This window comes from Aspergillus luchuensis, chromosome 5, assembly GCF_016861625.1.
Source record: "Aspergillus luchuensis IFO 4308 DNA, chromosome 5, nearly complete sequence".
Lineage (NCBI taxonomy): Eukaryota > Fungi > Ascomycota > Eurotiomycetes > Eurotiales > Aspergillaceae > Aspergillus > Aspergillus luchuensis.
Genome location: NC_054853.1, coordinates 2,450,204 through 2,461,387, shown reverse-complemented (window position 1 = coordinate 2,461,387; position 11,184 = coordinate 2,450,204). Strand labels below are relative to the sequence as shown.

Genomic DNA, 11,184 nt, shown 5'->3' with positions numbered 1-11,184 from the left:
GTGTAGATGCGGAGGTGTTGACGAGAAATGAACGTAGCATCCACGACGAAATGGCTTTGTCCAGTTAACCTCCACAAGCGAGATGGGAAAAGAAGCGTACCATCTATCCGAGTCTCTACCGACATATACCGTCTGATGGCTCCGAATTATCAGCTCCTCACCTGCTTGGCCGGTCTCTGGATACCATCTAGATAGTATCCCTACTGCATCCGAAGCCTGAGACCAGGACATGGTGGGCGCTGGGGTGATCGAGAAATTGTAGGAATAACGATAACTTAGGTTGTTTGCTAGGTGGGATATAGATAGAAATCAATTGAAAAAATCAATGAGGCAAGGAATAGGATAATAAACATTTAGTATAAAGTTGTTCCGTTGGAACTTCCAACGCCAGCAGGTCACGGGTTAGGTGCCTGCCTTCCTATCTGGTAAGCTCCAAGGCAGCAACGATCGTCCATTTCACTATCACTGTTATCTAGTATGCTGCTGATGAATTGGGGTCGCCGTTGAATTACTAGTTGCCAGCATTTATAGGTTCGAAAGCAGGATACGAGGTATAGTCAGCCGGAGCACAACCGAAAATGGACTGCTGGCTGCCGTGGCCATTCATTTCTATTCGTCAAAAGACATCAATACGCTCCGTAAAATGCAATGCTACAGGCCATGACTTCATCATACATCTGGGGGAAAGCAAAGAGTGGAAGAGTTGAGTGGCTAGCCCATCACTGCCCTTGCATTCTTCGAAAGCGTTCCTCAGCTGCTCTAGCGCGGCGCTCTCGTTCCAACCGCATTCTCATTTCCGGCGTCATACCTCGCATCTCCTCTTCTCTCTTCTCAGAAGCCGTCTTCTCAACAGACCCCAGCGTTCGACCAGCTGGTTTCTTGGCGGCGCGTTGTGCCGCACTAGCCGCTTCCTCCTTTTTCAAACGATCCATTTCAGCCTTGCGTCGACTAGTCTCTTCTTCTTCTGCGGTTTTTCGCTCCCTCTCAGAGCGGTTGTTGGCCTCGTCTCGAGAGATTGGTGACGGCACTTTGGTAGCCTCCCAATTCCACTTTGACTCCCCTAGCTCGTGACGCGCAACGCGGAAGGCGTCTCGCGTCGCACGATCCCCAGCAAGCTCAAATGGCGTTCTTCCTTCACCATTGGTTGCGGTCGGATCTGCTGTAGTTCTGGTCAAAAGGGCAAGGACCATGGATGGTGAGTTCAGATTAGCAGCGAAGTGGAGGGGGGTAGGACAGCGGAAATTCTGCTGAGAGTCGGAAGGTCGAAAGATGAAGGATGTAGGGATCGAGTTCTTAGATAGATAGGTCATCAAGGCTGGGATCTTAGAACGACGGATAAGAGCTTGTATTTGGGTTGTGTGAAGCATAGCCTCTTCATCTTCTTTAGAAACCTTGGGCTTCTGCTGTTGAGGCCGTGGAGTTGATGGCTTCGACACTTCGTCCCGTTGCTTGGCCTCTGCAGCCGCCAATGCGGCTTCGTCGACTTGGCTTACTTTCACACGGGTGAGCTCCTTGAAGCAACGCATCAGCTCGCTTTGGGTTGCTCGACGGGTGCTGAACGGGAAGCCTCTCAATCTCGGGTCGTTTTGCCTGAGAACCTGGCCCTCGTACTGGCTGAAAAGGATTCGACGATTCGTACTGCCCGTGGCACGAACAAACAATAATTCGGCCTCGTCAATCATCTGTTTCCAATCGGCCAATAAATCTCTGATCTCCTTCTCTAATGCAGCTTCGTTGTATCTTCTGAGACTGGAACCTGCCGAATGTGCGGCTCCCTTGGCAGCATCATTAGCAGATTGTGAGCCACCTTGCTTTCGTCTGGTCGTGTAACGATGGAACGTTTTGTGCGCAATGACTCGAGCTTGTCTATCCTCAATACCACCCTGCCTCCGGTGGATTTCGGGAGCCAGCGAGACCAACATAGCAGCGAAGTGACCGCCCCCAATCATGCACATGAAAACATGAGGGCTGGGTGATGACGGCGCCTCTGGAGCATTTCCGTTGGCTCTCGGTTGCATGATAGGCGGGAGTTGCTTTCTTTTTATGGTTTCAACGAGGTGTCTGGGCTCATCCTGTTCAGCATTTGAGAACAAGGCCCGGTAGACACCTAAGGACATATTGGAAGGCAGTCGTGTGCTAGAGAGCCAGAAAAGAGGTGGCCTGCCGGAAGTTATCTTCTTCGATGGTGCTTCATCCTCATCGGTCACCTGGGAGAGTTTGGCCTGTTTCTTCAGCAATGCTGAAAGTTGATCATTCTCTTCCTCATCCTCTGCTTCTGACGACTCGGACCCAGATATAGACTCGTCGAGTTCCCCTATAGCCTTTGCGAATTGAGACTCGTCCAACGTCGGACCACCCCTAAGCTGCACCTTCAGGTTGTATCTATGATGATCCGAGCGAACATGACTCCGTTGTTCTTGGACGTTCAGATACGAGACCCTGCAGAGAGTACAACTTGTCGTCGAGGCCACCGCGTGATCCAACACTACTTCATCCGTCTTGTCTGAAACAGCTTCAGGAGTGTCCGCCCGTAATATCGATTGGTTTTCATGCTTTGTGGTCAGCGTCGAGAGAAGTTCCTGTGGAAGATTGTACACTTTGGATGTAATAATATGTCAGCAAGCCATCTATCACTATGAATTTAATAAATAATAGGCTCAATTCAGGGACGAGCGAACTCCAGTTCTTACCATATAGAGGCCTTTTAATGAGTTCCTCAAGAGGTGTATCTGCAGCCATGTTGACGCCCCAGAAAACGCACGCCTGTTGTTGAAGTTTTGAGCGATCTGGGATTTGAATGTTGCGCGCCAAAAGAATGACGCTGCAGGAACCCCTCTTGCAAGCCTACTCACCGCCTTCCGCCTTGGAGGTGGGGCGCGAGCCTCGATCCAAATGCTTCTGGAAGGCAGCTGTTCCATTGTTCGGTCCCAGACTGGCCATTACTATTGTAGAATATTAAGTATCTGCTGCATCACCGGATCGAGGATAATGAAATTCAATGGAAGCGGTGAGACAGTCTAGGACTACTGGTTGTGAACATGCGGTAAGTTGGAAATTGCATAGCCCGCCGTTCGAAGTAGCCCCAGAAACATTATTATCAGTATTATCTGTACGTCGTCAGGCGAGCATGCTTCCAATACCCTGTCCACATATTCTATGCCCCTATTACAATATTTTCCTTGATATCCGAGCCATGCAACTGCCTATCCCGATGAAGCTTGCTTGACGATGACAGAGGTTGCGATCAACACACAGGCTACTGTGGATATCTGGTAGATAGCACTCTTTCCAAGTGGAGCAGGGCTGATAGGCTACAGTAACTAGTAATGGTGTTGCCCAATGGCATTCATCTAACTGCCTCAAGCGATAGAAAAGGCGATGAGCAGACGGTCGATCGCAGTCTGGTGTCCGATGTAGATACCGTGAGGGCGGGCAGAGATTCTGGAAGTTTACTCCGAACAGGCGGTATCTCCGGGTGGGGTAGTCGGTGCTAATTTGGGCTTAAACGCCGACCCCGAGACCTTCTAAACGTCCAATCAGGCTGAGCACATTCCGGCGGGTAAGCACGACATCGATTAGTGTCATCTAAAGGCGAGTCACCGCTCTGAAAGTAAATTACTTACTCTATTACTACTAGGCGTACGAGAATCCGCGGAAGCTGATCCTAGTTGTAGGATTTAATAAGACAACCAGAAACACTGTCAGATTGGAACAGCAGGCAGTTACATAATGATTTACCAGAAGTGTAAGCGACTACAATTTAAAGTCGGCCATTCCTCTGAGGCTGGACTGGGATGATCCGGCGAGTCCGGAGTTAACTCCAGTGAGACTACTACAGTAGTAGACTAGCACTGCGTAGATAAGCAGCCGTTCATTACATCATTGGTTATTGCCTCCGCCCACCTACTACTCTTCATCCAGTCTATCATCTCTGTCGGACTGTGCGCTTCACAATCCCCGAACCGTTGATGGGACACTGTATGAATCTCGGAAATAGAACGTTCAATGGACTTGTAAGACCGAGTAGAGTGATAGAATGGCAGTTATAGAGGATACTACTGCTTTCGGTCGAGAACCTTGGATCAACCCTGCCAAGCACCGTTACCACGAGGAAAGAGATCGAATTATGTCATAAGTTCGGAATACATCCCTCCCGTCTTGACTTTGACCAGAAAAGGTACAGGAGGACGGGAGGACAACTGCAACGCTTCAACTTATACCAACATCCACGCTTAATATACAGATTACAAAAGGGTTTGCATTCATCGCAACTGTACCAGGGAAAGGAAAAAGGGGGCCAAGCGCTTATGCCGCTTATCAGGCTGGGCAAAACGGTAACGCCCTTGTACGACTGCTTACATAGCCTTGTATCTTTTCCGCAAAAGCTTGGGCCCCGATGCCTTTTAGTAAGCAACTTGCAGCTCACTAACGAATCAGTAGTTCTCCGTGGTTATCGCCCTCGACGAAACGTTCTTCCTTCACGATCGCAATCCTTCCTTGCGTGAAAAGGCAACCTCGGGGCTTTTCACTGCTTCTCCCTTTCCCCCCGTTGCATGTCCGAAAGGACGAGCGATCTAGTGGTTGGGATACTTACATTCGGGGAAAATGCTGGAAGGCAGTTCCCAAACGTTCCTGGGGGATTCCACCCCCGGATCCCTGCTATCGTCAAACCCGAACACAGCATTCCAGTCCCCCAAGTCGCAGCCCTTCTGTGGCGACGTCGAGGGCTGGGGCCCGATTAGCAAGTTCAGATTCGATTTGACGCCATGCTTTCTAGATGCCGGAGTGGCTGTCGTTGCAGCATGGGGTCTGCTTATGGGGACAGGTGCTGTGTGGTTCCTGCTTAAAAAGCGAATCCCTCAGCCTGTGTCGAAGAACTGGCATTTTTATGCCAAGCTGGTTAGCATCCTATCCCTTCCCCTATAGCATCCCTGCCTATGGACTGACCGGTGCCCATTGCCCCTATGCTTAGGTCGTTTTGTCCGCCTTAATCTTTGCTACTGCCCTACAGGCAGCCATTCAGGTCGAAACTTACCCGGATACCTGGTTTGCCGACTTTCAATTTTGGAGCTCAGTCCTTGTGCTTGCTTCTCTCGGCGTCATCTTTGCAGTGCAGTATTATGAGCACTGGCGCAGCAGGCAGCCCAACGGCGTTGTCTTGTTCTACTGGCTCTTCTTCACCATCGTCTACGGAATCAAATTGCGGTCGCTTGTGGCACGAAAGGCATATCAGGATCAGCTTCCATATTTCGTTACTTTCTCGGTGAGCTTGGGGCTGGCGCTCTTGGAATTCGCTCTAGAGTACCTGGTCCCCAAGAAACAGAGCGCCTACGATGCATTGGGCGACGAGGATGAATGCCCTTATGAATATGCAGATATCTTCTCGGTCCTTACTTTCAGCTGGATGACCCCGATGATGAAATTCGGCTACAAGAACTTTTTGACCCAAGATGATCTCTGGAACCTCCGCCGTCGCGATACAACCGGCGTGACTGGGGCGACACTGAGGGAGAACTGGGAACATGAGCTGAAGAAGAGCAAGCCTTCTCTATCGTTGGCTTTGATCAAATCATTCGGTGGCTCTTTCTTGCGTGGTGGAATAATCAAATGCGGAAGCGACACGCTGGCCTTCGTCCAGCCCCAGCTTCTGCGTCTGCTGATCAACTTCATCAATTCCTACCGGACCGACGAGCCTCAACCAGTCATTCGGGGTGTGGCCATAGCACTCGCCATGTTTCTGGTGTCTGTATCGCAGACCATGTGTCTTCACCAATACTTCCAAAGGGCCTTTGACACCGGTATGCGCGTCAAGTCTGCTCTGACTGGCCTGATCTATGCGAAGTCACTGAGACTCTCAAGCGAGGGCCGCTCAACGAAGACAACTGGTGACATTGTCAATCATATGGCTGTCGATCAGCAGCGCTTGTCCGATCTCACCCAGTTCGGTGTTCAGCTATGGTCCGCGCCGTTCCAGATCACCCTCTGCATGCTCTCTCTCTATCAGCTTGTCGGATACAGCATGTTCGCGGGAATCGGTGTAATGCTACTCATGATTCCGTTGAACGGTGTGATAGCTCGGATGATGAAGAAGCTGCAGCTTATTCAGATGAAGAACAAGGATTCAAGATCACGACTGATGACGGAGATTTTGAACAACATCAAGAGTATCAAACTTTACGCATGGAATACAGCCTTCATGAACAAGCTCAGCCACATCCGTAATGACTTGGAATTGAACACGCTCCGCAAAATCGGTGCGACACAGTCCATTGCAAACTTTACCTGGCAGTCCACCCCCTTCCTTGTCTCTTGCTCCACATTCACTGTCTACGCCTTGACGCAAGACAAGCCTCTTACCACGGATGTGGTGTTTCCGGCCTTGACGCTCTTCAATCTGCTTACTTTCCCGCTCTCTATCCTTCCAATGGTCATCACGGCTGTCATTGAGGCCTCGGTGGCTGTCAAGCGTCTAACGGATTATTTCACTGCAGAGGAATTGCAAACCGACGCTGTCAAGATTGAGGATACCGTTTCTCATATCGGCGACGAGTCTGTCAGGATCCAGGATGCTTCCTTCACATGGAACAGATACGAAGGCACGCACGTGATCGAAAACATCAGCTTCAGTGCCCGTAAGGGTGAGCTCAGCTGCATTGTTGGGAGAGTCGGAGCTGGTAAATCGTCTTTGCTTCAGTCATTGCTGGGTGATTTGTGGAGGACCGAAGGTGAAGTTGTTGTACGAGGTCGCATTGCCTATGTTGCCCAATCGCCCTGGGTCATGAACGCAAGCGTCCGTGAAAACATCGTTTTTGGTCATCGCTGGGACCCCCAATTCTACGACCTCACCGTCGAGGCATGTGCTTTGCTGGACGATTTCAAGAATCTGCCGGATGGTGATCAAACCGAAGTTGGTGAAAGAGGAATCTCACTGTCTGGAGGACAAAAGGCTCGGTTGACCCTCGCTAGAGCTGTCTATGCTCGTGCCGACATTTACCTTCTCGATGATGTGCTCTCTGCAGTCGATCAACATGTGGGAAGACATCTCATCAACAGGGTTCTTGGTCAAAACGGTATCCTGAGCACCAAAACTAGGATCCTTGCGACAAATGCTATTCCTGTTTTGAAGGAGGCTGATTACATCGGCCTGCTGCGCAACAAGACCATTATCGAGAGCGGAACCTATGAACAATTGCTGGCTATGAAGGGTGAGGTCGCGAACCTGGTTCGTACCACGATGAACGACTCGGACGACGACGAAGAGTCTGGCACTGATAGCCGTGACCTAGCGAGCCCTGAAAGCTCGGAATCTGCCACTGTAATCGACAACGCGGAGTCTGACTCGGATCCCGAGGATGCTGAGCGAGAAATCGGTGCCCTTGCTCCAATTAGGGCTGCTGGAGGTAGAAGAACAAGCACTGTAACTCTGCGACGTGCGAGCACTGCCAGCTGGAAGGGCCCTAGGCGGAAGCTAGGGGACGAAGAAAATGTCCTGAAGAGCAAGCAAACCCAAGAGACATCGCAGCAAGGCAAAGTCAAGTGGAGTGTTTATGGAGAGTACGCTAAGAACAGTAACATCGTTGCCGTTTGCTTCTACCTGGTCGCCCTCCTGGGAGCCCAGACTGCGCAGGTCTTAGGCAGTTTTTGGCTTAAGCACTGGTCTGAAGTTACCGAAGCCCAGCCAGGTGTGCCTGTCGGCAAATACATTGGTATCTACTTGGCCTTTGGTTTGGGATCATCCCTTCTGGTCATCCTTCAGAATTTGATCTTGTGGATTTTCTGTTCTATTGAGGTATGCTGGATTTCCCGTAACCTAAGAGGCCTCCAAATCAATTGCTTAACCATATGCTAGGCTTCCCGCAAACTTCATGAACGCATGGCATTCGCCATTTTCCGTTCTCCCATGAGCTTCTTCGAGACAACACCATCCGGCCGAATTCTTAACCGATTCTCTAGGTGAGTTCTTTTCCTGGTATCATCGAGATATGACATTTGATCGAGGAAGGCTAACTTTACTTGGTCAGCGACGTCTATCGCATTGATGAAGTGCTTGCGCGGACTTTCAACATGGTGAGTTTGAGATTCTCTTATGATTGGCTACTGTCGCTTACATCTGCATAGCTCTTCGGAAACTCTGCCAAAGCCATTTTCACCATGATTGTTATCGCATCTTCAACCCCGGCGTTCCTCATTCTGGTGGTTCCCTTGAGCTACGTATACTTCAGCTACCAAAAGTACTACCTCCGCACATCGCGTGAACTGAAGCGCTTGGACAGCGTTACGCGCAGTCCTATCTATGCTCATTTCCAGGAGTCTCTGGGGGGCATTTCGACGATTCGTGCCTATAGACAGGAAGAGCGATTTACTCTGGAGAACGAGTGGCGAATGGATGCGAATGTGCGTGCATACTTCCCATCCATCAGTGCCAACCGTTGGCTGGCTGTGCGTCTCGAGTTCATTGGCTCTGTAATCATCCTGGCCTCCGCGGTACTTTCTATCGTTTCCGTAGCGACCGGCAGTGGGATATCTGCTGGCATGGTTGGTCTAGCCATGTCCTACGCTCTACAGATTACCCAATCCCTGAACTGGATCGTCCGCCAGACGGTCGAGGTTGAGACCAACATCGTGTCGGTTGAGCGTGTACTAGAGTACGCAAGCCTGCCCAGCGAGGCACCAGAGGTGATTTTCAAGCATCGTCCTGCTATTGGCTGGCCAGCGCAAGGCGCGGTATCGTTCAACAACTACAGCACACGTTACCGCCCAGGGCTTGATCTCGTGCTCAAAGATATCAATCTTGATATCAAGCCCCACGAGAAGATCGGCGTGGTTGGTCGCACAGGTGCAGGCAAGAGTTCACTGACTCTGGCACTGTTCCGCATTATCGAACCAGATAATGGCAGCATCAGGTAAGGACTGCTGCCCGACGTTATTCCATCGTGGCGAAATAGGTTCAAAGGCTAACGCTGTGTGTAGCATCGACGGACTGAACGTGTCGACCATTGGTCTTTTCGACCTGCGGGGCCGCCTTGCCATCATTCCTCAAGATCCGGCCATGTTTGAAGGAACCGTACGGGATAATTTGGACCCACGACATGTGCATGATGACACCGAACTCTGGAGTGTGCTTGGTACGTTGGGCTACATTGCATACGAACGCTAAGCGTGATTAATTAACTGACCTGTGATTGCTGCAGAACATGCGCGACTTAAAGATCACATCGCGCAAATGGACGGTCAGTTGGATGCCCAAATTCAGGAAGGAGGTAAGCATGTGGCTGGTTTTGGCCTCTCTCTCGTGCATTCTGCGCGGTTTTTACCACATTAAGGATCTGGATTAACCTAGTTGTTGGCAGGATCCAATCTCAGTCAAGGGCAGCGACAGCTGGTTTCCCTGGCGCGAGCGCTGTTGACGCCTAGTAATATTCTCGTGCTGGACGAGGCAACGGTACGTGGCCAATCGCATTGCAATTTGGTTGTTTCATTACTTTACCCCCGTTTTTCTTTCATTTCGCCTCCAAACTTACAGTTAGCTTTAGGCGGCAGTGGATGTGGAAACGGACGCATTGCTGCAACGCACGTTGCGCAGCAGCATTTTCCAAGACCGGACGATCATCACCATCGCACATCGTATCAATACCATTATCGATTCTGATCGAATCGTGGTGCTCGACAAGGGCCGGGTGGTCGAGTTCGACACGCCTGCGGAGCTGATCAAGCGCGAAGGCCGATTTTATGAGCTGGTCAAAGAGGCCGGACTCCTTGACAGCAGCGACGGGCCTGGAGTTACGCAACAATCCTAGCGCTTATGACGAACATGGCGCTTCCTAGATGGCCGGAAGGGTAGCCTGTCTGGTTTCAGGCCGATCCCTCGCCCCCGACATGACTCACTGGGCTGCGTTATGAGAGTGCGTACCATGCGTACCCCGTGGAACAGGCCCGGCTTTGTCTGTACTTCGTACATAGACAGAGCTATTGTTCGAGCGCTGCATGGGGGTCCATAGCAAGTCTGTGCGTCTGATTGGGACGCAAAGTGAGGACGTTTAAAAATTAAAAAAGATGAAAGGAAAAAAGGGGGTGTCGGAGGGGTGTCGGTATTGCACCGGCGGAACCAGGTATACGATTCGAGCGTGGAATCATACGAGATGTGATTAGCGATTCCGGATTGCTCGGAGGTGTTTTGTCTGTCTGGGTCTAGATAGGAAGTGGAGGTCTGTTCTGTCAGGGTGTGACTAAAAAAAGTATGATCTTGCTGGAATATACGCACACACACATAGTATTATATATATTGGCGTTTTGATTTGGTAAACCATCCAAAGTCGTAGCAAATATTGAACTTGCATCAACCTCAACCGCCGTACACTATCAACCCTCTCCTTAAACTACTTAGTAGTAGTAACTCTTCTTACCCCTCAAACCCACACCACACCCTATTCCTTTCTTTTTCCACGCGCAAAGCGACAAAAGGAAAAAAAAAAGAGGAGGAGAAGAATCAGCACCATGAACAATAGTAGCGGTGTAGAAAAAAGGGCAGGCACCTGCCAGACAGAAAACCCGGACTCTGCAGGATGCATTGCATGGCATGCATGTACTAGCGCCACACACACACACACCAGAACAAACAACTGGACTTGCTCTGCGTTCTGCTGACTGATAGCCATTTCCGCCAATCTTATAGCAGCTTTGATGCAGTCATGTTATTATTGTGGTTATTGGTGTCACGATGCTGGATGTGATGTGATGTGATGCCGATGAAGTCAGTCAGTCAGTCAGTCACTACGGAGTTATGGACTAGTAGGGATGGGATCAGGTTTCGGGACTAGTATAGTATAGTATAGTATAGTAAAGTAAAGTAAATTATATGCGATGAAACTAGGTAGGTAGGTATCTTTACGTGGTTTGTTAAAGGTGTACTTACTATGTATGGTACTATGTGAAAGCCTCGCGCCCTTCTGGGTATCCCATTTGGAAAGTTAATTAGTAGTAGCAGTAGTAAGTAGTTGATTGTATTCAAATTGTTGTTTGAGTGTATGTGTATGTGTGTAAGTAATAACTTACGTGTTTCTCTCTACTCTTTCTGTATGGTATATATACAAACACCGCAGGTAGGCAGATATTGATTGAAAGTATTGATAGTTTTTTGCAAGATAGATTGAAATGACCGTATTGACTACTACTAGTTGTAGTAGG

The 11,184-nt window shown here is 49.8% G+C and overlaps 2 protein-coding genes across 2 annotated transcripts; one reads left to right on the top strand and one right to left on the bottom strand.

Annotated features, from left to right (window-relative positions):
• Positions 1–719: 719 nt before the first annotated feature.
• Positions 720–2,739, bottom strand: AKAW2_50794S (putative C2H2 finger and ankyrin domain protein; the record flags this gene model as incomplete). Its single annotated transcript, XM_041690651.1, has 2 exons — positions 720–2,596; positions 2,691–2,739. The coding sequence occupies 2 exons, from the start codon at positions 2,737–2,739 to the stop codon at positions 720–722; spliced, it is 1,926 nt and encodes a 641-aa protein (XP_041544215.1).
• A 1,866-nt stretch (positions 2,740–4,605) lies between these two features.
• On the top strand, positions 4,606–9,797 carry AKAW2_50793A (ATP-binding cassette glutathione S-conjugate transporter YCF1; the record flags this gene model as incomplete). The annotated part of the gene is made up of 9 exons (XM_041690650.1): positions 4,606–4,899; positions 4,973–7,789; positions 7,850–7,953; positions 8,022–8,067; positions 8,119–8,903; positions 8,971–9,125; positions 9,192–9,260; positions 9,351–9,442; positions 9,534–9,797. The coding sequence occupies 9 exons, from the start codon at positions 4,606–4,608 to the stop codon at positions 9,795–9,797; spliced, it is 4,626 nt and encodes a 1,541-aa protein (XP_041544214.1).
• Positions 9,798–11,184: the final 1,387 nt, after the last annotated feature.